This window comes from Acipenser ruthenus, chromosome 16, assembly GCF_902713425.1.
Source record: "Acipenser ruthenus chromosome 16, fAciRut3.2 maternal haplotype, whole genome shotgun sequence".
Classification (NCBI taxonomy): Eukaryota; Metazoa; Chordata; class Actinopteri; order Acipenseriformes; family Acipenseridae; genus Acipenser; species Acipenser ruthenus.
Genome location: NC_081204.1, coordinates 871,734 through 891,326, shown reverse-complemented (window position 1 = coordinate 891,326; position 19,593 = coordinate 871,734). Strand labels below are relative to the sequence as shown.

At 48.6% G+C, this 19,593-nt stretch overlaps 1 protein-coding gene and 1 pseudogene across 2 annotated transcripts; one reads left to right on the top strand and one right to left on the bottom strand.

Annotated features, from left to right (window-relative positions):
• Positions 1-280: 280 nt before the first annotated feature.
• Positions 281-3,136, bottom strand: LOC131697683 (keratin-associated protein 5-1-like; annotated as a pseudogene).
• A 2,524-nt stretch (positions 3,137-5,660) lies between these two features.
• LOC117411987 (serine/threonine-protein kinase pim-3-like) lies at positions 5,661-13,193 on the top strand. 2 transcript variants are annotated; one of them, XM_034019897.3, is made up of 6 exons: positions 5,661-6,260; positions 10,853-10,953; positions 11,190-11,240; positions 12,086-12,455; positions 12,659-12,838; positions 13,048-13,193. In XM_034019897.3, exons 1-6 carry the CDS (start codon positions 6,095-6,097, stop codon positions 13,185-13,187), a joined length of 1,008 nt encoding a protein of 335 aa, XP_033875788.3. In that variant the 5' UTR covers positions 5,661-6,094; the 3' UTR covers positions 13,188-13,193. The 2 variants fall into 2 exon arrangements, with proteins under 2 accessions (XP_033875788.3, XP_058844253.1); XM_058988270.1 differs by lacking the exon at positions 5,661-6,260 and adding an exon at positions 8,112-9,441.
• Positions 13,194-19,593: the final 6,400 nt, after the last annotated feature.

Genomic DNA, 19,593 nt, shown 5'->3' with positions numbered 1-19,593 from the left:
AACAGATCAAACCACAGAGAGAAATCCCCACTAAACCAGCAGCAAGGAGTGTCTGGATAGTACAGGGTTCTCACGCCCACAGCTGGGGCTAGTTCAAAAATAAAAATACATTTAAAATAAAGAAACCAGCCCAAGGACTTTGCTTCCCTTCAATTGAGGCTTCATCTGAAACCCTCGCTGGCATCCCCACTGCCGTGCCTTACAGGAAACGCAGGCCAGCGCTGCCCTGGCTTTTTAATTTATTTGTCATTTCTTCAGCTTGGACATTTATCAAATCAGATGAGAAACAAAATATCTTTTATTAAAACATACAGGGCTGGAAATAAAGTTTTACACACCTGAGCTTGTTACCTGAAGACAGAATTCATATTACATCCAACAGCACAGAAATAAGCCTTAAAAGCACCACAAAGCACAGGACATGTGTTTGTTCTGTGTTACTGATCAAGAAGTATACAAGCCTGAAAATACAATTCTCAAATGCACTGTGTTGTGTGTGGCCCATCTTAGCTTCCCCATGACATCGTGGTTTTCCATTTCACATTAATTAAGGCAATTAGTTCATTTAAAAAGCGGAATTGTATTTTCTTTTCCTTTTTACAAACAGGTCTCACGTCACGGAAATAATCAGCAGACACAAACGTTTGGAATTCTTCCGAAGGTTACAGAACCCTAACCCCAGCCCTCCTCTCCTCCACTATCTTTTTGGAAGGTTACATAACCCTAACCCCAGCCCTCCTCTCCTCCACTATCTTTTTGGAAGGTTACAGAACCCTAACCCCAGCCCTCCTCTCCTCCACTATCTTTTTGGAAGGTTACAGAACCCTAACCCCAGCCCTCCTCTCCTCCACTATCTTTTTGGAAGGTTACAGAACCCTAACCCCAGCCCTCCTCTCCTCCACTATCTTTTTGGAAGGTTACAGAACCCTAACCCCAGCCCTCCTCTCCTCCACTATCTTTTTGGAAGGTTACAGAACCCTAACCCCAGCCCTCCTCTCCTCCACTATCTTTTTGGAAGGTTACAGAACCCTAACCCCAGCCCTCCTCTCCTCCACTATCTTTTTCTCCCTTTTTTCTTCACCTGTTCCTCTGCTTTGAGGTTCTGGAACTTCTTCAAGTCTGCGCAGAATAGCACCTGAAACAAAGAAACACAAATAAAGAGGCAGATTTCTGAATGGCTTCAAACCAGAGAGAGAGAGAGAGAGAGAGAGAGAGAGAGAGAGACAGAGAGACACAGACACTGAGAGAGAGAGAGAGAGAGAGAGAGAGAGAGAGAGAGAGAGAGAGACAGGGAGGGAGGGAGAGGGAGGGAGGGAGAGGGAGGGAGAGAGAGACAGACAGAGACAGAGAGACACAGACACTGAGAGGGAGAGAGGCCCAGTACTCACGGAGTGTGCCCAGCCTGCATAGGGACCCCACAGCTTTCTGAAGTGATCACCTGAGGAAGGGTTCAAACACAGAGAGAGCAGTGAGGGATCAGTGCTGACAGCTCAGAGTCTAAGTTAACATAAAGTCTTCCCGTCTCTCACCGATGTCGTGGTACACCCTGTCCATCAGGCTCTTGTGCCCCGCCCCAGCTGTGATGCGTAGTCCCGCCGGGCGATCTGCCACACGTGCGTATCCATGGGAACAGACTCCGCCTTGTCCAGGGACATGAGGCACACACAGTCCGCTACCTGCCAAGAACACGCACACACACAGCCGGACAAGCACAGACACACACACAGACAAACACAGACACACACACAGACAAATACAGACACACACACAGACAAACACAGACACACACACAGACATAAACACAGACAAACACAGACACACACACAGACATAAACACAGACACACACACAGACATAAACACAGACACAGATAAACACAGACACACACACAGACATAAACACAGACACACACACAAACACACACAGACACACACACAGACATAAACACAGACATAAACACAGACACACACACAGACATAAACACAGACACACACAGACACACACACAGACATACACACAGACATAAACACAGATAAACACAGACACACACACAGACATAAACACAGACACACACACAAACACACACAGACACACACACAGACATAAACACAGACATAAACACAGACACACACACAGACATAAACACAGACACACACAGACACACACACAGACATAAACACAGACATAAACACAGATAAACACACAGACATAAACAGACACACACACAGACATAAACACAGACACACACAGACATAAACACAGACACACACACAGACATAAACACAGACACACACACAGACAAACACAGACACACACACAGACATAAACACAGACACACACACAGACAAACACAGACACACACACAGACATAAACACAGACACACACACAGACACACACACAGACAAACACACAGAGATACACAGAGACAGACAAGCACACAGAAACACACAGACACATTAATATCAATCATGAAGCCTCTCTCAGCCACACGCTGAGATAAACCTCACCGGAATGACTGGCCGCAGTTGAGCACCAGGTCGAGTCGCAGCTCCGCGCTGGGGCAGGAAATCGAGCGCCACAGCGAGGCTCCGGCCGACAGCACGGCGTGTCGCGACATGTCGGGCAGAACCTTCTGAGTCACGACACGACACGACACGACCTGCAGAGAATGTCGTCATCACACACGGAAAAAAAGAGTCAGCGCTGCAACACTGCAAAAGAGAACTCGCAGACGAGACGCAGGACCTTCAAGAAAAAGAAAACAGATACGCACCGTGCACTGGCGCAGCAGCATTCACAAAGAGCGCCCGTCCCTTTAACACAAACAGCATACACCTATACAGAGTTCAATCACGACGATGCAAACTGATGAGTACTTTTTTATTCTTAATATTACAGTATGCCACACGGTGTATGTAGCTTGCTCTGTGTAATATGCATTCGGTTGTGTTCTCAGCTTTATTTGATTCATTAAAAGCGATCGGGTATTTTATAATGTACCTTAATTTCAGTTCCCTCTCTCTCTCTCACGTGTTTCAGTGGTAGCGCCACAACACTACCGGCGGGCCGACCATTACCCATTACTGTCACGGGGTTACAGAACGGCAAGCACATGGCCGAGAATAACATTGCCATACGTTCTTTGTGTGTGTCAAGCTGTGTAATGCATGACAGTTCCGCCAGGTGTCACTGCTGCCTCTGTTTTGTCGGATGCCAATTCTTTACCTCACGTACGCACACTCCAGCACACGTGTTTCTGAGGACTGTATTATGGACTGCAGTGATATTTATGAATGACCAGTTTTGTTCATTATTTCATTTTACCAGTTAATTACCTGCAGTCAGTCTTGTATTGTTTTAATGATCCATCTAACAACCGTGTTATCAAATATGAATTATGTGAAACTTCATTAATATTAATAATAATAATAATAATAATAATAATAATAATAATAATAATAATACAAGAAAAAAGAAAACTGCTGTGTACCATGAGGTGCAAAATCAAAAAGAAAAACGTCATGCAGATTCACAGAATTGTGAAGAATTGATAAAAAGACAATCACAGAACTGCAGGTCCTTCTCAGCTGGATAGAAAAAGCTACACAGGCAGATACCGGTTATAGTATGCTTTACCACACCTCTCTGTGCTTATTTACACTTTATGATGCTTTTACTGTGGGAGACTTTTATAGGAGTGCTTAGGTAGGTAGAAACACACGGTAGATTCCCATGAAGGCAGAAAACTGAAAAGTGGGTCATTTCAGTGTCAGAGCATGACGGGTGTGAAACTGTGAAAGTGGATATCACGTCGGCAGCAGATCTATAAAAAGACCTCTGGCATTTGGAAATGGACACTACTTAACACCCTCCAGGCCCCTCTCTGCTCTCCAAGCTGTCCCAGAGTTCCCTGCACAGCTGCAGGTTGATGACCGGCCACAGCTGGGGCTCTGACACCTGCCCCTCCCCCACATACACCGTGCTAGTCACTCGTAAAAGTTACCCCACAGCAAAGTGTAATAAAACACAGGAAAGCATTGCAAAGCACAGGTGAGCATTGCAAAGCACAGGTGAGCATTGCAAAGCACAGGTGAGCATTGTAAAACACAAGTAAGCATTGTAAAGCACAGGTAAGCATTGCAAAGAACGGGTAAGCATTGTAAAACACGGGTAAGTATTGGAAAGCACAGGTAAGCATTGGAAAGCACGGGTAAGCATTGTAAAGCACAGGTAAGCATTGTAAAACACAGGTAAGTATTGTAAAGCACAGGTAAGCATTGTAAAACACAAGTAAGCATTGTAAAGCACAGGTAAGCATTGTAAAGCACAGGTGAGCATTGGAAAGCACAGGTAAGCATTGTAAAACACAGGTAAGCATTGGAAAACACAGGTAAGCATTGTAAAGCACAGGTAAGCATTGTAAAGCACAGGTGAGCATTGGAAAGCACAGGTAAGCATTGTAAAACACAGGTGAGCATTGTAAAGCACAGGTGAGCATTGTAAAGCACAGGTAAGCATTGTAAAACACAGGTAAGCATTGTAAAGCACAGGTGAGCATTGGAAAGCACAGGTGAGCATTGTAAAGCACAGGTGAGCATTGTAAAGCACAGGTAAGCATTGTAAGCTATAGTAAATGCATCTCATGGGGAAAAGCTTGGGGGGACTGCAAATTGACTGTGTTGAACTTGCATGAGAGAGAAAACGTGCAAGACACAGATAGAGAGAGAGAGAGCAGGGAGTAGTGTGGAGTAGTGGTTAGGGCTCTGGACTCTTGACCAGAGGGTCGTGGGTTCAATCCCAGGTAGGGGGGCACTGCTGCAGTACCATTGAGCAAGGTACTTTACCTAGATTGCTCCAGTAAAAACCCAACTGTATAAATGGGGAATTGTATGTAAAAATAATGTGATATCTTGTAACAATTGTAAGTCGCCCTGGATAAGGGCGTCTGCTAAGAAATAAATAAAGAGGGAGGGTTTAAAAGAATGAAAGATGGAGTTTGGAGGAGATAGTGTGGAAGGGGCAGGGAGGGAGAGGGAGAGAGGGTGAACCAATAGAAAGTGCAAGAGAGAGGGGAGGGGAGAGAGAGGGAGGGGAGAGAGCAGTGAGAGAGAGGGGGAGGGGAGAGGAGAGAGAGAGAGGGGCGATACAGAGGAAAGTGGGGAGGGAGAGAGAGGGAGACTTAGGCAGTCAGCTGACTCCAGCCACTGACTTCACACTGACGCACAGCTGGCTGTATGTCTCTCTCTCTCTCTCTCTCTCTCTCTCTCTCTCTCTCTCTCTCTCTCTCTCTCTCTCTCTCTCTCTCTGCAGGGCTGCAGTAGTGATAGATTCAGGTTAGCTGAGCCATGCTGACGGTGCAGAGAGGGGGTGTACGCAGGGAAATGGGGGTTCGGGAAAATTGGGTAGCCCTCCTTCCAAGTACAATGCATTATTTTAAGAGGAAGTAGCTTCCAATGACATGTCCCTTTGTACTGCAGGCTTCACTAGACTGAGGAAGAACACGGTCTTGGAGTTATTGCAGACAGCATCACTCAGCAGGTTTATTTCCTTCTTTTTGGCTCACGATCAGTGAAGTGGGCCGGTCAGGTGCTTTACTAGCGAAGCGGAGTGGATCAGGTCGGGGGTGTTTCTGAAAAGGGGCAGGGACTTTCTGAAAAAATAAAGTGCCAGTCATTCAGCCAGTGGAGCAGATCGTGACTCGCCTATTAGCTTCCACTAAACTACAGTTTCTGCTGCGACTGGCGCTTTCTGGAAGGACATGAATACAGAAGTGTTAATGCAGGCTAATAATAATACTAATAGCGGGGTAGCGCCTTGACCACCCGGCGGCAGCGCGGATAATAATATTGTACTTAATAATACTGAGCAATTGTCACCAACGCTGCTGTTGTGATGTAATAATAATAATATTAATAATAATAATAATAATAATAATAATAATAATAATATGACGAGGGGGGGTATAGATGTGCAGACTCTGCGCATGCGCTGATTAGACAGGTGGACGCGTCCCGTGCCAGTGCTCCACTCAGCTCCTGCATTTCAAACTGTTTACCGACCTGCCCCGGGACTTCACCACAGCACACGCACATGAATGATACACTGCTGGGCTGTGCAGCAGTGCGAGCAGCACAGAGCTCTCCACTATAGCTCGATAGATTTTACACACCCGATATTAACAACCGCAATGTCATCCGAGCAAGTCATCCGCCACCAGAACACTCACAACTACTTTCCGAGCTTCCCGAAGCAAGAGCCCGGTAAGCGAGCTGCTATTATTATTATTATCGTTATCATTATTGATTCTCTTTAAATACAGGGAGCATATCTGTAACAAACACAAGCGTGCCGTGTTAAGTGTGCGTCGCATTCCCGGAGCCTAGTATAGCACGCGTTGATTCATGAAGTCTCTTTCGGTATTTGTAAAGGTAGCTGCGTTGAGTTCGTAACAGTTCTGGGAGGAGTGGTTGTCCGTTTACCATGGAGCGCACCATGCTGTTATAAGCGGGTTTGTGTTGTACAGGGTATTGTTATCGATGCTTGCTTCATTTTGATCACACAGACTGATGTATTAAAATTATTTACTCGGGTGTGAATGAAGGGGTGATTCTGTTAAGCGGGTTTTGACGTACTGTGAAGAGCCGCTCTGTGCAGCTGCGCATACAGGTGCGCTTGAGAAGTTTGAGAGAGCCGCAGGGTGTTATAATGCATGTGCAGCTGTCATGAGGGCTCTGCGCTACCTGAACCGACCCGAGCCCGACTAACTAGCCCGACCCCCCCTTCTCTACTGCCTCGAGTGGCACTATGGAAAAACGTTGTGTACTGACCGAGAGGGTTCCCCTTCCCTAGTGGGAGCAGCGGAGCTGGCTGTGCATGCTCTGCATGCCTCTGCTGATATGATACTTGCATTGGAAACCCAGTAACTGCTTCAGAGCCTGAATAATCTACTGCACTGCACAGCCTCTGCAGAGCCAGGAGTATAACAACGAGGAATACCTGCTCACGAGACAGCCAGGCCCCTGCGGAACACGACCCGCTCATTTAAAGATCTGCATTATAAAACAGCGTGGAGCTTTCTGGAAATCCCTCTGTGAGTGTTCCTGAACTGGAAATGATGTAAGATAGGAACACTCAGAGAAGGCGACATTTATTTAACGCAGTGAAGTTGAATGAATGTCGCCTCCTGGTGGATCGTCCTTGAACTGCATGCAGAACACACGATTCTCCCCGCTGTGATAGGCATGCATGTGCTGGTGTGAGTGACGATGGACTTTTTGGGGGGGTGTAGTCAAGTGCTTTTGTTATCTGACAAAGGGGGGTGGGGGGACGGATGACGACAATAAAGATATATATTTTTTATTTTGTTTTATTCGTTTTTTTTTTAATTCAGCCAGCATATAGCTTATATAATAATGCTAACGATTGGCGCGTGCTATGTTTTAATGAGACTGTTAAACTTGTTTTAATGAGACTGTTAAACTTGTTTTAATGATTCAATCACACTCGTGTTTTTGCTGTAACACAGAGCTAAGCATTTTGGGGGTAAATAAATGTGTAACTGGAATTAAATACTACACTTGTGAGCTACTTGCTAATAGAAGGCGGATGCAGCGTCAGCTCGGCCGTGCACTCCCCCCCCCCCCCCCCTCGGTAAAGACAGAGTTCTTTACAGTATAGAGCTGGAATGGAAACGCTTAACGGACACCCGTTCACCCGGGTCTGTTTATATTTTATCGATAAAGAATAACCAAAAGAAAAATGAAAACACAATAATTGTAGCGCGCGTATTTTGATCGCATAATCGAGATCTATGGAGTGTTAGTGAGCTCCGTAGCTGTGTTACTGACAGTAATCCGTGCACGCATCGTTTGGGGGAGGGAGGGAGCGCATGGATTTGTTTTTAAAGATACAGATGCAGTGAACCAGCGTTAGACCCGCTGTTTATTTGTGCTACGCAGTTTCTGATTACACGAGCTATATTACTAGCTATGGGCAGCAGTGTGGAGTAGTGGTTAGGGCTCTGGACTCTTGACCGGAAGGTCGTGGGTTCAGTCCCCGGTGGAGGACACTGCTGCTGTACCCTTGAGCAAGGTACTTTACCTAGATTGCTCCAGTAAAACCCCAACTGTATAAATGGATAATTGTATGTAAAAATAATGTGATATCGTGTAACAATTGTAAGTCTGCTAAGAAATAAATAATAATAATTACAGCGGTGCAAAGAGGGCACTTCACAGGGAGCACCATGCTGGTTTCACACAGTCCACAGCAACTCCACGCTGCAGCTTCTCCTGTTGCTGTGGCGACCGAGCGGCGCTCTGATTGGTCACCCTGGTTCTTACTGAAACCCCTTTTAGTTGTTTTTTAGTGTCCATCCAATCGCCGCCTCTCCCTCTTCCCACGCCCCACCCCCCCTTTGTCTATCCACGCGGTGATTGGCCAGTCTGTCAATACAAAATCAAAAATCGCGCGCTGCCGCCTGGGCGTTCCGAGACCGTTGGGCGTGTCCTGCCTTTGCCAGCGCCGCGCTGTGATTGGCCGGGAGGTGTTTTTTTTTTTTATGAATGGATACAGTTTGTGCAGCCGAGATTGTGACGTCACCTGGCTGGTGACTGCATTTAGTTGTAGTAGTGAGAGAGAGAGAGAGAGAGAAAAAAGAGGAGGAAAAGCAGCGTGGTCTGAGGAACCGGCTTAACCGGCGTGTGGAGCGAAACCGCTGCGGGCTGGGAATCTCGTTGAACCGGGTTCCCTTCTCTCCCTCCCGCGCACCCGGCTTAGGGGCACATGTTTTAAACTCGTGAGGAAGAGGAGGGCGCAGCTGGTCCACGATTTAAACATCCAGTCTGTGTGAAAGCAAGGGAATACACCAGCACACGGGCTGGGAGGGACGGGAAAATACACCAGCACACGGGCTGGGAGGGACGGGAAAATACACCAGCACACGGGCTGGGAGGGACGGGAAAATACACCAGCACACGGGCTGGGAGGCACGGGAAAATACACCAGCACACGGGCTGGGAGGCACGGGAAAATACACCAGCACACGGGCTGGGAGGCACGGGTCGATGCGAGGCACGCTAAGGATGCGCTTCTGAAAGCTGCGCACCCTCGCCGGTTTCTGCGGGGCGAGCGGGAGGAAGTCGGAAGATCATTGTTTTGTTAGTTTTTTTTTTTTTTTTTTTTTAATATTTGTTGTTATTCCTCCCTTGCCCCCATCGTTTGAAATACCAAACAACTCAACAGCAACACAACATCCCAGTAACACAGAAACAGCGCAAGAACCGGACAAGCCAACCCTTAGCGTTTCAAACATTTCTCATTTGATTGCTGTTTGTGTGGAAATGCTGCTGTCCTCTAACCCGACGACGCCGAACCCGGGCACGTTTCTCAGGAACATTACAACCCCAGCGAGCGCTTCACAATCCGGATTGCCAGCAACAGGTAAACCGGCTCCTTGCGTGTATTATTAGAGTGTTGTGGGGTTTTTTTGCAGTACATTCCTTATAATCGCTGTCGTGGTTTTGCACTATTGCACAAGAGCAGCGTGTCTGATTCAGAGCTGGATGGGTAACCCATGCTGACAATGTATTTGATTTATTCCTTATAATCGCTGTCGTGGTTTTGCACTATTTACACAGGAGCAGCGTGTCTGATTCAGAGCTGGATGGGTAACCCATGCTGACAATGTATTTGATTTATTCCTTATAATCGCTGTCGTGGTTTTGCACTATTTACACAGGAGCAGCGTGTCTGATTCAGAGCTGGATGGGTAACCCATGCTGACAATGTATTTGATTTATTCCTTATAATCGCTGTCGTGGTTTTGCACTATTTACACAGGAGCAGCGTGTCTGATTCAGAGCTGGATGGGTAACCCATGCTGACAATGTATTTGATTTATTCCTTATAATCGCTGTCGTGGTTTTGCACTATTTACACAGGAGCAGCGTGTCTGATTCAGAGCTGGATGGGTAACCCATGCGGACAATGTATTTGATTTATTCCTGGTCATTGTTGTCTAGGTTCGCTAAGGGTTGTTTGTTACAGGCAGCGCTATGCGCACGGTATAGCGAGGTGGTTTGGGGGATCCGGGAGTTGTTGCTATCGCTAAATGGAAGTCTACATACGTTAAACGGAGTCGTTTTCACGCTTCAGTATTTTTTTGTTTGGGTATCTGTGCAGCGGGACAAAGACCACAAACAAAGGTCGGCGCTGTCAACCGCCACGGATTTTCCGGAATGCAAACGCATTTGAAATTCCTAGCATGCTGTTTAAATATGAACATATGAAGTACAGTAAATGTAAAACTGAAAATATGTACAGTATTTAAAAACAGATTTTATTAGAAAACTGCAAACTATAAAGTGATCAGACGATTCCAAAACTGAACTTTTTTCACCAAGAAAGCAACAATATGTTTGGAGGAAGAGAGGAGAAGAATTGGAGAAAGGCTCCTCATGCCCAGTGTTAAACACGGTGGAGGCTGTGTGATGGGCTTGTTTTTCTAACTCTTTGCCCTGTAGAAGGATCAGTGAATGGCGTGGACGGTTCATGCAATGATGATCACTTGTGAACGAGCGGATGGATTGTTTTTATGTGCAATGGAATGAAATGTACCCAGTAGCACATTGCTATAACATTGTAACCCCACCTGTCGGTGTTAACAGCTGAGTCTGCTCCTGGGTCTGTTCCTAGCCAGGCTCAGCTGGAAACACTGTAGCACCACCTGCAGCAGTTCAATGGGCTGGGAAGCACTTTTTAGATCTCATGCCACAAGCCCCAGTTGTTTCTGTTGTTCGTGATCCTGATTGTCTGTCTGTCTGTCTGTGTCTCCTCTGTTTCCCCTGCACAGTCAAGGAGCCCCTTGAGAAGGTGTACCAGGTGGGGCCGGTGGTTGGCAGAGGGGGGTTCGGGACGGTCTACGCAGGGGTCCGCATCAGCGACGGGCTGCCGGTGAGTCCAGCACACACCTGGAGTTTGTGTGTGTCTCTCTCTCTCTCTCTCTCTCGGACAAGACGGGCGTGCACCTCAGCCAATGGGAGTGTCTGTTAGGATTACCCATGACCAGTGCTTGGGCTAGAAGAGACATTGAGAAAGCCGAAACGTTTGTCATTGAATTCACTCACTTGTTTTGGTGCATTTCTGATGGGACTGGAGTCATGTTTTCTGTCTTTGTTTCTCCACTCCAGGTGGCGATCAAGTACGTGACCAGGGATCGGCTTGGAGAGCTGTGCACCGTGGTGAGGCCCGGGGGATTATGGGATGTTGTACCTCTGAGCCAATGAGCAGGCTCTGTTAGGTTGCGTATCCAATCAATAATATCTGAATGCAGGAATGGGAAATCATACTCCTATGGCATAGCGGTTTGATCAATTGTGCCACTTTGGTTCCCCTTTGGCAAACATCCATACAAAACTTCAGATCAATCCAACAAGAGGTTCAGAAGTTCTAAACCTCACAAACGTTCATAAAAAATTCAAAAATAATAAGAAAATGTTTTGAAGTATGTGCGCTTGCTCCGGTGTTGTGAATACGGGGATGTTAGCAAGACTCTCTCTCTCTCTCCCCCTGGTTTCCCCCTCTCTCTCCTCTCCTCTGGTTTGATTCTCTCCTCTCCCCCTGGTTTCCCCCTCTCTCTCTCCTCTCCCCTGGTTTGATTCTCTCCTGTCCCCCTGGTTTCCCCCTCTCTCTCCTCTCCCCTGGTTTGACTCTCTCCTGTCCCCCTGGTTTCCCCCTCTCTCTCCTCTCCCCTGGTTTGATTCTCTCCTGTCCCCCTGGTTTCCCCCTCTCTCTCCTCTCCCCTGGTTTGACTCTCTCTTCTCCCCCTGGTTTCCCCCTCTCTCTCCTCTCCCCTGGTTTGATTCTCTCCTGTCCCCCTGGTTTCCCCCTCTCTCTCCTCTCCCCTGGTTTGACTCTCTCTCTCCCTCTGGTTTCCCCCTCTCTCTCCTCTCCCCTGGTTTCCCCCTCTCTCTCCTCTCCCCTGGTTTGACTCTCTCTCTCCCCCTGGTTTCCCCCTCTCTCTCCTCTCCCCTGGTTTGACTCTCTCCTGTCCCCCTGGTTTACTTCTCTCTCTCCTCTCCCCCAGGAGGGCCGGCTCGTGCCTCTGGAGATCGTGCTCCTGCGGAAGGTGTCGGTGGGGGTGGGTTCGCGGGGGGTGGTCCGGATGCTGGAGTGGCGCGAGTGTCCCGACGGGTTCCTGATGGTTCTGGAGCGGCCCGAGTCCTGCCAGGACCTGTTCGACTTCATCTCGGAGCGCGGGACACTGCCTGAGGACACGGCCCGCACCTTCTTCAGCCAGCTGAGCCGCGCGGTGCAGCACTGCCACGCCCGCGGCGTCCTGCACAGAGACATCAAGGACGAGAACGTGCTGGTGGACCTGCAGAGCGGCTCCCTGCAGCTACTGGACTTCGGGTCGGGAGCCCTGCTCCGAGACGGGCTCTACCACGACTTCGATGGTGAGGAGAGGGGATAGGGATAAGGATGGGGATGAGAACGTGCTGGTGGACCTGCAGAGATTAGCTATACCAATACCATGACTTTGACGGTTTGGGGCAGGGGAGGAGGGTGTTAGTAGCCTAGAAAAAGATGACATGCGCATATATATATATATATTTCTCGTGCTGTCCTGTTTTAACCGTGTCTCTGTCTCCCCCCGCAGGCACTCGTGTGTACAGCCCCCCCGAGTGGATCCGTTCGGGTCAGTACCACGGCAAGCCGGCTGCAGTGTGGTCCCTGGGGATCCTGCTGTACGACATGGTGTGTGGGGACATCCCCTTCGAGCACGACGACGAGATCACGCTGGGGCAGATCCACTACCGCCAGTGCCAGCCCTCCGCAGGTAAACACAGCGCCACCCAACCCCAGGGAGGAGCTACTGCAGCACAGCCACAGCCGGCTGTGGGCTAGGGAGGCACCTCCGCCAGCGAGACAGTGAATAGTGAAGGTTTTTTGTTGACAAATCCTTCGCGGTGATTGCTTGGTTTTTTTCGCACGTGATTTTGCAGCTGGTTCTATATTCCTAACTTGTCGTCTCGTTTCTCTCTGCAGCGTGCTGTCGCCTGATCGAGTGGTGCCTGTCGCAGGACCCCAAAGACAGACCCACACTGGAGCAAATCCTCGCACACGAGTGGCTCCACCCTGAAACCTCAGGCAGCCAATCGGACAGCAAGCTGGGGTCGGGGGCGTAGACAGGAGGGCGGGCGGGCGGGAGGGAGGGCGGGGCTCTTTACTGTGGCCAATGAGGCAGAAGCATATCTCACTACTGCAAGGGAAGTACGGAGAACAAGGGCATGAAAGAGAGCGAGAGAGGGGGAATAGGTGCCATGCAAGACAAGAGCGCCATCAGGTGGAGGGATGACCGAGAGACCGAGGACGAGGGAGGGGTGCGTGTTTGGATTTCGGGGTCGACGGGACCTTCATGCTTGTTGAGGATTTTCTTCGGGATGGACAGAGGGATCTGGGATGGACTCGGAGATTCTTTCCCAGGTTTTTTTTTTTTTTGGGGGGTGAATTCCTTGAAAATAAAAAGATTGAAAAAATGTTTTCCTGTGTTGGAACGCTGCCTGTTCTGTGTGAGGAGGCTGCTGGAATGCAGCTAGCAGAGAGGAGGGACTGAAGCAGGTCCAGGGGCCAGAGGGAAGACAGAGGACTCCTGATGCATCGCTGTTTGAGCCGTTCCAGGTTTTACTGAGAGCCTTGTGGGCGTGTCTGGACCCTATAAAACGTGTATCGCGAGCAAGCCTTGTTTCTAAAGCAGATTATCACTGTGGAGAGAGGTCCAGCCTGCAGCAATATAAACTACAGGGGCAGAAGCAGAAACGGCCTTGATTCGATCAACATACTGAGGCTTTCTATCATTGATTCATTGATTTATTGATGTATTTATTTATTTATTTATTTGTACATTTTTAGAGCCTTGGGCAGCACCATGGACTCCCCTGGTTGATTCGCAGGATTCCTCAGTGCTGTAAAATGCTCTAAAACCCGTCTGTGTCTTTTCAGAGTCTCAGATGATCAAATCAACCAGCAAGGCTGACCCGGTTGATAGTTCCGCTCCTTTCCGTTTTCCGTAGAATGTATTCCGTTTCTTTTAGTATTTCCAGCGCTTGAGTGTTAAGTAGTTCTGGATCGTTTTCTCTTCCTTCAATAGCGCCCCCAGCAGTATAAACGTAACTGATCTTCTGGAGCTGAGTTTCGAACCCGAGCCAGGCAGGACCGTGTCCAGATCCTCTTGTAGAGCTGGGCGGTCCTGACCCACAGAGCTGTGCAACATTGTGTGCGGTGTGCCGGGACGCTGCGGAGAGACTGTAAATACAGAGTTTCATTTTATATCAAGCGTTTGTTTTCTTTGTGTTTTTTTCTCAGCACAAGCGTATTTGAAGGGGAAACGTTCCTCGTTGCTGTTTTATGTTACTTGAATTGCTTTAGGGTTGAATTGAGATTGTGTGCTGACTCTTGTTTTTATTTTGTTCTTATTAATAATATTATTAGCAGTTTCCTCCATACAGTCTTCCCATTGAGAGTAGTGGGAGATCGCCGGTGCCACTCTGTGACAGTGTCAGTGTGCTGGGAGGGGCTGTTTCCAGTACACTGGAACTCTGCGCCTTAAACATTCACTTTTACAAAATGGGAGAGAAACTCTTCTGAGAAAGTAAGTCAAGTAAGCACACGTCAGGAGAGAAACACACCCGACTGAAATCCACCTCAACCTCATGTGTTGTTTTTGCTGTTACATTGCACAAAGATTTCTAGTTTGTCATTGAAAGCAGGTTTCATGTTCGTATTTCTAAAGTTCCATTACTGGTGTATTTTCTTCTGTGTGGGGGGGGGGGGGGGGTTGGGTTGTGTTATGGGGGGGGATGCTGCAGTTCTAGCTAGTTCTAGTTCATAGGAAGACTCATTCTAGTACTGTACCAAAAGAGACCATTGTCCTGAATTACCTACTCCATTCTGGGGGAACCATTATTTTGAAATCTCTGTTCCAGGAGGGACATTTCTGTAACCCTCCTTCAGTGGAACTGATTTACTGTAAGTTTGTAGAAGGGGGGAAACCTTTCATGTAACACCTCTGTTCTCCGTTTCCTGTTCACACTGCATTGTGTCTTCAGTGACCGTGTGATTAAAAGTGTTAGTTTATTTAAAAGGGAAAAATGAAAATCTTGCTGAAACTAATTTCTGAAAGAAAGCCGTTTCACTGAGTATTTTATTTTTGTCTTTTAATTGTTCCCTGTTCTGTTTAACCTGTTTTGTTTATTTTGGCATTATTGTTTATAAATGTTGACACAATTTTATGTTTAAAACAACAACAGCAAAAAAAAACAAAAAACAACTTGGCTTTATTTTTAATATTATTCTTTAATAAAACCAATTCATTAAATCAAACTTGATTTCAGTTGAATGTAGTGTTTTGTATTTTCTCTGTTTCAGCATTGTTGAATTGAAGTCCATGAATTTTGCATTCCCGTTTCTTTCAGTGTTGCCTCATCTCCCATGCGGTGTAACTGGTGTCATGCTTGTAAGCCCCAGCTCTCCTGAGGACGCTGCTGTCGTCTTTGTGCAGCTGTTACTGGCTGTGTGATGGTTACCTGCAGCAGGCCCCTCGCTGTGCCAGTGTGTTAGGACAGCCCACTTAACACAAGACCAAAGTCCCACTAACAAACAGTTTGCGCTTTTCATGCATGAAATATTGAAAATAACGGGAAAGTACTTTGGGACACATAATGCATATATTTGTCGTTGAACATTTTTTTCAATTATTTTCCATTGTGTTTATAGGGGGGGCATCCTCCCATGAGATTACCATGCAGGTGTCTCTCAAAGGAAGACTTGAAGTTGATTTTTCATTTTTTTAATTCATTTATTTATTGTTTAATTCGCCTCCATGTATGAAAGGGTTAAAGGTGGTAGAGATCAGTAAATGAATCTCTAACCTGGTGAGTGTTTCGATCCCGGTTCTTATTGTGTTGCTGGTGAGCAGTGAGGCGTGTTCAACATGTTCCAGCCTTGTTTATCAGGTCTGTCTCACTCCTGAATCTCACAGCGCGGCCCTTCTCCCTCTCCCTGCCCCTGAGTCAGCATCTCTACCAGCCAAGAGAAAAACAATCATTAACCACAATCCTCCCGGGATCAGCGGGGCTCCCCTGATCAAAGTTCACCATGGTCAGCGTGCATGCTTTTCCCATGGTCATCCTGGTCAGTATGCTGTCACACACACACAGACAGAGCTCTCCGCTCTGCACTCAAGAGCATTTCACACTCCCCTGCCCACTCAGTCACACTCGATTAAATTCATGATCGAGCGGAGCGCAGGCAAGCAGCAAAACAAGAGCCTGTTTGTTTATGCAGCTCAGCAAGAGCACGCAAACTACATGTGCCTGAGCCGCTGCCTGTGAGAGCTGGGGACCGATCAAACTACACGAGCCTGAGCCGCTGCCTGTGAGAGCTGGGGACCGATCAAACTACACGAGCCTGAGCCGCTGCCTGTGAGAGCTGGGGACCGATCAAACTACACGAGCCTGAGCCACTGTGAGAGCTGGGGACCGATCAAACTACACGAGCCTGAGCCACTGTGAGAGCTGGGGACAGATCAAACTACACGAGCCTGAGCCAATGTGAGAGCTGGGGACCGATCAAACTACACGAGCCTGAGCTGCTGCCTGTGAGAGCTGGGGACCGATCAAACTACACAAGCCTGAGCCAATGTGAGAGCTGGGGACCGATCAAACTACACGAGCCTGAGCCGCTGCCTGTGAGAGCTGGGGACCGATCAAACTACACGAGGCTGAGCCGCTGTGAGAGCTGGGGACCGATCAAACTACACGAGCCTGAGCCACTGTGAGAGCTGGGGAGAGATCAAACTACACGAGCCTGAGCCACTGTGAGAGCTGGGGACAGATCAAACTACACGAGCCTGAGCTGCTGCCTGTGAGAGCTGGGGACCGATCAAACTACACGAGCCTGAGCTGCTGTGAGAGCTGGGGACCGATCAAACTACACGAGCCTGAGCCCCTGTGAGAGCTGGGGACCGATCAAACTACACGAGCCTGAGCCGCTGCCTGTGAGAGCTGGGGACAGATCAAACTACACGAGCCTGAGCCACTGTGAGAGCTGGGGACCGATCAAACTACACGAGCCTGAGCCACTGTGAGAGCTGGGGACCGATCAAACTACACGAGCCTGAGCCGCTGCCTGTGAGAGCTGGGGACCGATCAAACTACACGAGCCTGAGCCGCTGCCTGTGAGAGCTGGGGACCGATCAAACTACACGAGCCTGAGCCACTGTGAGAGCTGGGGACCGATCAAACTACACGAGCCTGAGCCACTGTGAGAGCTGGGGACCGATCAAACTACACGAGCCTGAGCCGCTGTGAGAGCTGGGGACCGATCAAACTACACGAGCCTGAGCCCCTGTGAGAGCTGGGGACCAATCAAACTACACGAGCCTGAGCCCCTGTGAGAGCTGGGGACCGATCAAACTACACGAGGCTGAGCCACTGTGAGAGCTGGGGACCGATCAAACTACACAAGCCTGAGCCACTGTGAGAGCTGGGGACCGATCAAACTACACGAGGCTGAGCCGCTGCCTGTGAGAGCTGGGGACCGATCAAACTACACGAGCCTGAGCCACTGTGAGAGCTGGGGACCGATCAAACTACACGAGCCTGAGCCGCTGTGAGAGCTGGGGACCGATCAAACTACACGAGGCTGAGCCGCTGTGAGAGCTGGGGACCGATCAAACTACACGAGCCTGAGCCACTGTGAGAGCTGGGGACAGATCAAACTACACGAGCCTGAGCCACTGTGAGAGCTGGGGACCGATCAAACTACACGAGCCTGAGCCCCTGTGAGAGCTGGGGACCGATCAAACTACACGAGGCTGAGCCGCTGTGAGAGCTGGGGACCGATCAAACTACACGAGCCTGAGCCCCTGTGAGAGCTGGGGACCGATCAAACTACACGAGCCTGAGCCCCTGTGAGAGCTGGGGACCGATCAAACTACACGAGGCTGAGCCGCTGTGAGAGCTGGGGACCGATCAAACTACACGAGCCTGAGCTGCTGTGAGAGCTGGGGACCGATCAAACTACACGAGGCTGAGCCGCTGTGAGAGCTGGGGACAGATCAAACTACACGAGCCTGAGCCCCTGTGAGAGCTGGGGACCGATCAAACTACACGAGCCTGAGCCCCTGTGAGAGCTGGGGACCGATCAAACTACACGAGGCTGAGCCGCTGTGAGAGCTGGGGACCGATCAAACTACACGAGCCTGAGCTGCTGTGAGAGCTGGGGACCGATCAAACTACACGAGCCTGAGCCATTGTGAGAGCTGGGGACCGATCAAACTACACGAGCCTGAGCCACTGTGAGAGCTGGGGACCGATCAAACTACACGAGGCTGAGCCGCTGTGAGAGCTGGGGACCGATCAAATTACACGAGCCTGAGCCGCTGCCTGTGAGAGCTGGGGACCGATCAAACTACACGAGCCTGAGCCATTGTGAGAGCTGGGGACCGATCAAACTACACGAGCCTGAGCCACTGTGAGAGCTGGGGACCGATCAAACTACACGAGCCTGAGCCAATGTGAGAGCTGGGGACCGATCAAACTACACGAGCCTGAGCCGCTGCCTGTGAGAGCTGGGGACCGATCAAACTACACGAGCCTGAGCCCCTGTGAGAGCTGGGGACAACAATCATCTGAACTGCTTGAAAAGCTCATTACAGGAACTCTTGAGAAGTTCAGACTGTTGTTTTGAAGCGGAAGTAAAAGGACACTTTCTGTACAGGTCTATGAATTCCAGTGGCTGAGCTGTTATTGGGTGTGGGGCAGAGCTGGGCTCATTACGAGTGCAATTCAGAATGTAATTGTAAATGAAATGGAACCTGGCACGCCTGCGTAATTGTATTTGTAATTATACCGTGTAATTGATCGATCACAGTTCCATTCCGCATTCATTTATCATGCGATCATTATTCTTGTATTTCCAGTCACTTGTAGCGACCCCTTCTGTTTGAAAATGAAAGTTCTTCGGGTATGTGTGTGTATTGCTGCCTGTGATTACTGCTGCTTATCAGAGTAAACAGAGTGAACATGTTAATGTGTGCTGTTGTTCATCTTATTGTTGTGTATAATTACAATTGTAATTACTGCAGCATAATAGCATTGTAATTGCAATTTCAGAAACAATCCTACTGTAATTATAATAATAGAATCTATAAATAAAGATTCAAACTTGAAGTGCTTTGAACAAACCGCATCTTCTTGGCAAGTTTCAGCACAGGCAGTACTACAGCCCCCTCTGCTGGGCCAAACCAGAGGTGCAGGATATCGACAGAACTGCACCGTCACTCAGAACTCTTCACACAGTAACGACACAGATGTTATCACAGTATGCCTACACTTTCATTTAATTACTCAATATATATGAGCGCTTACTAAACCGTCCCGCCCGCCCGTTAATATAGTGTCGATAAAACTTTACTTGCATTTAATGCCTTTTAAAACCATGCCGAGCGTCTGACGCAACCTCGGTGCAACCTGTGGTGCTTCTGATTGGCTAATATTCCGATCCCTTTGGCTCTGATTGGCCCAATTCATA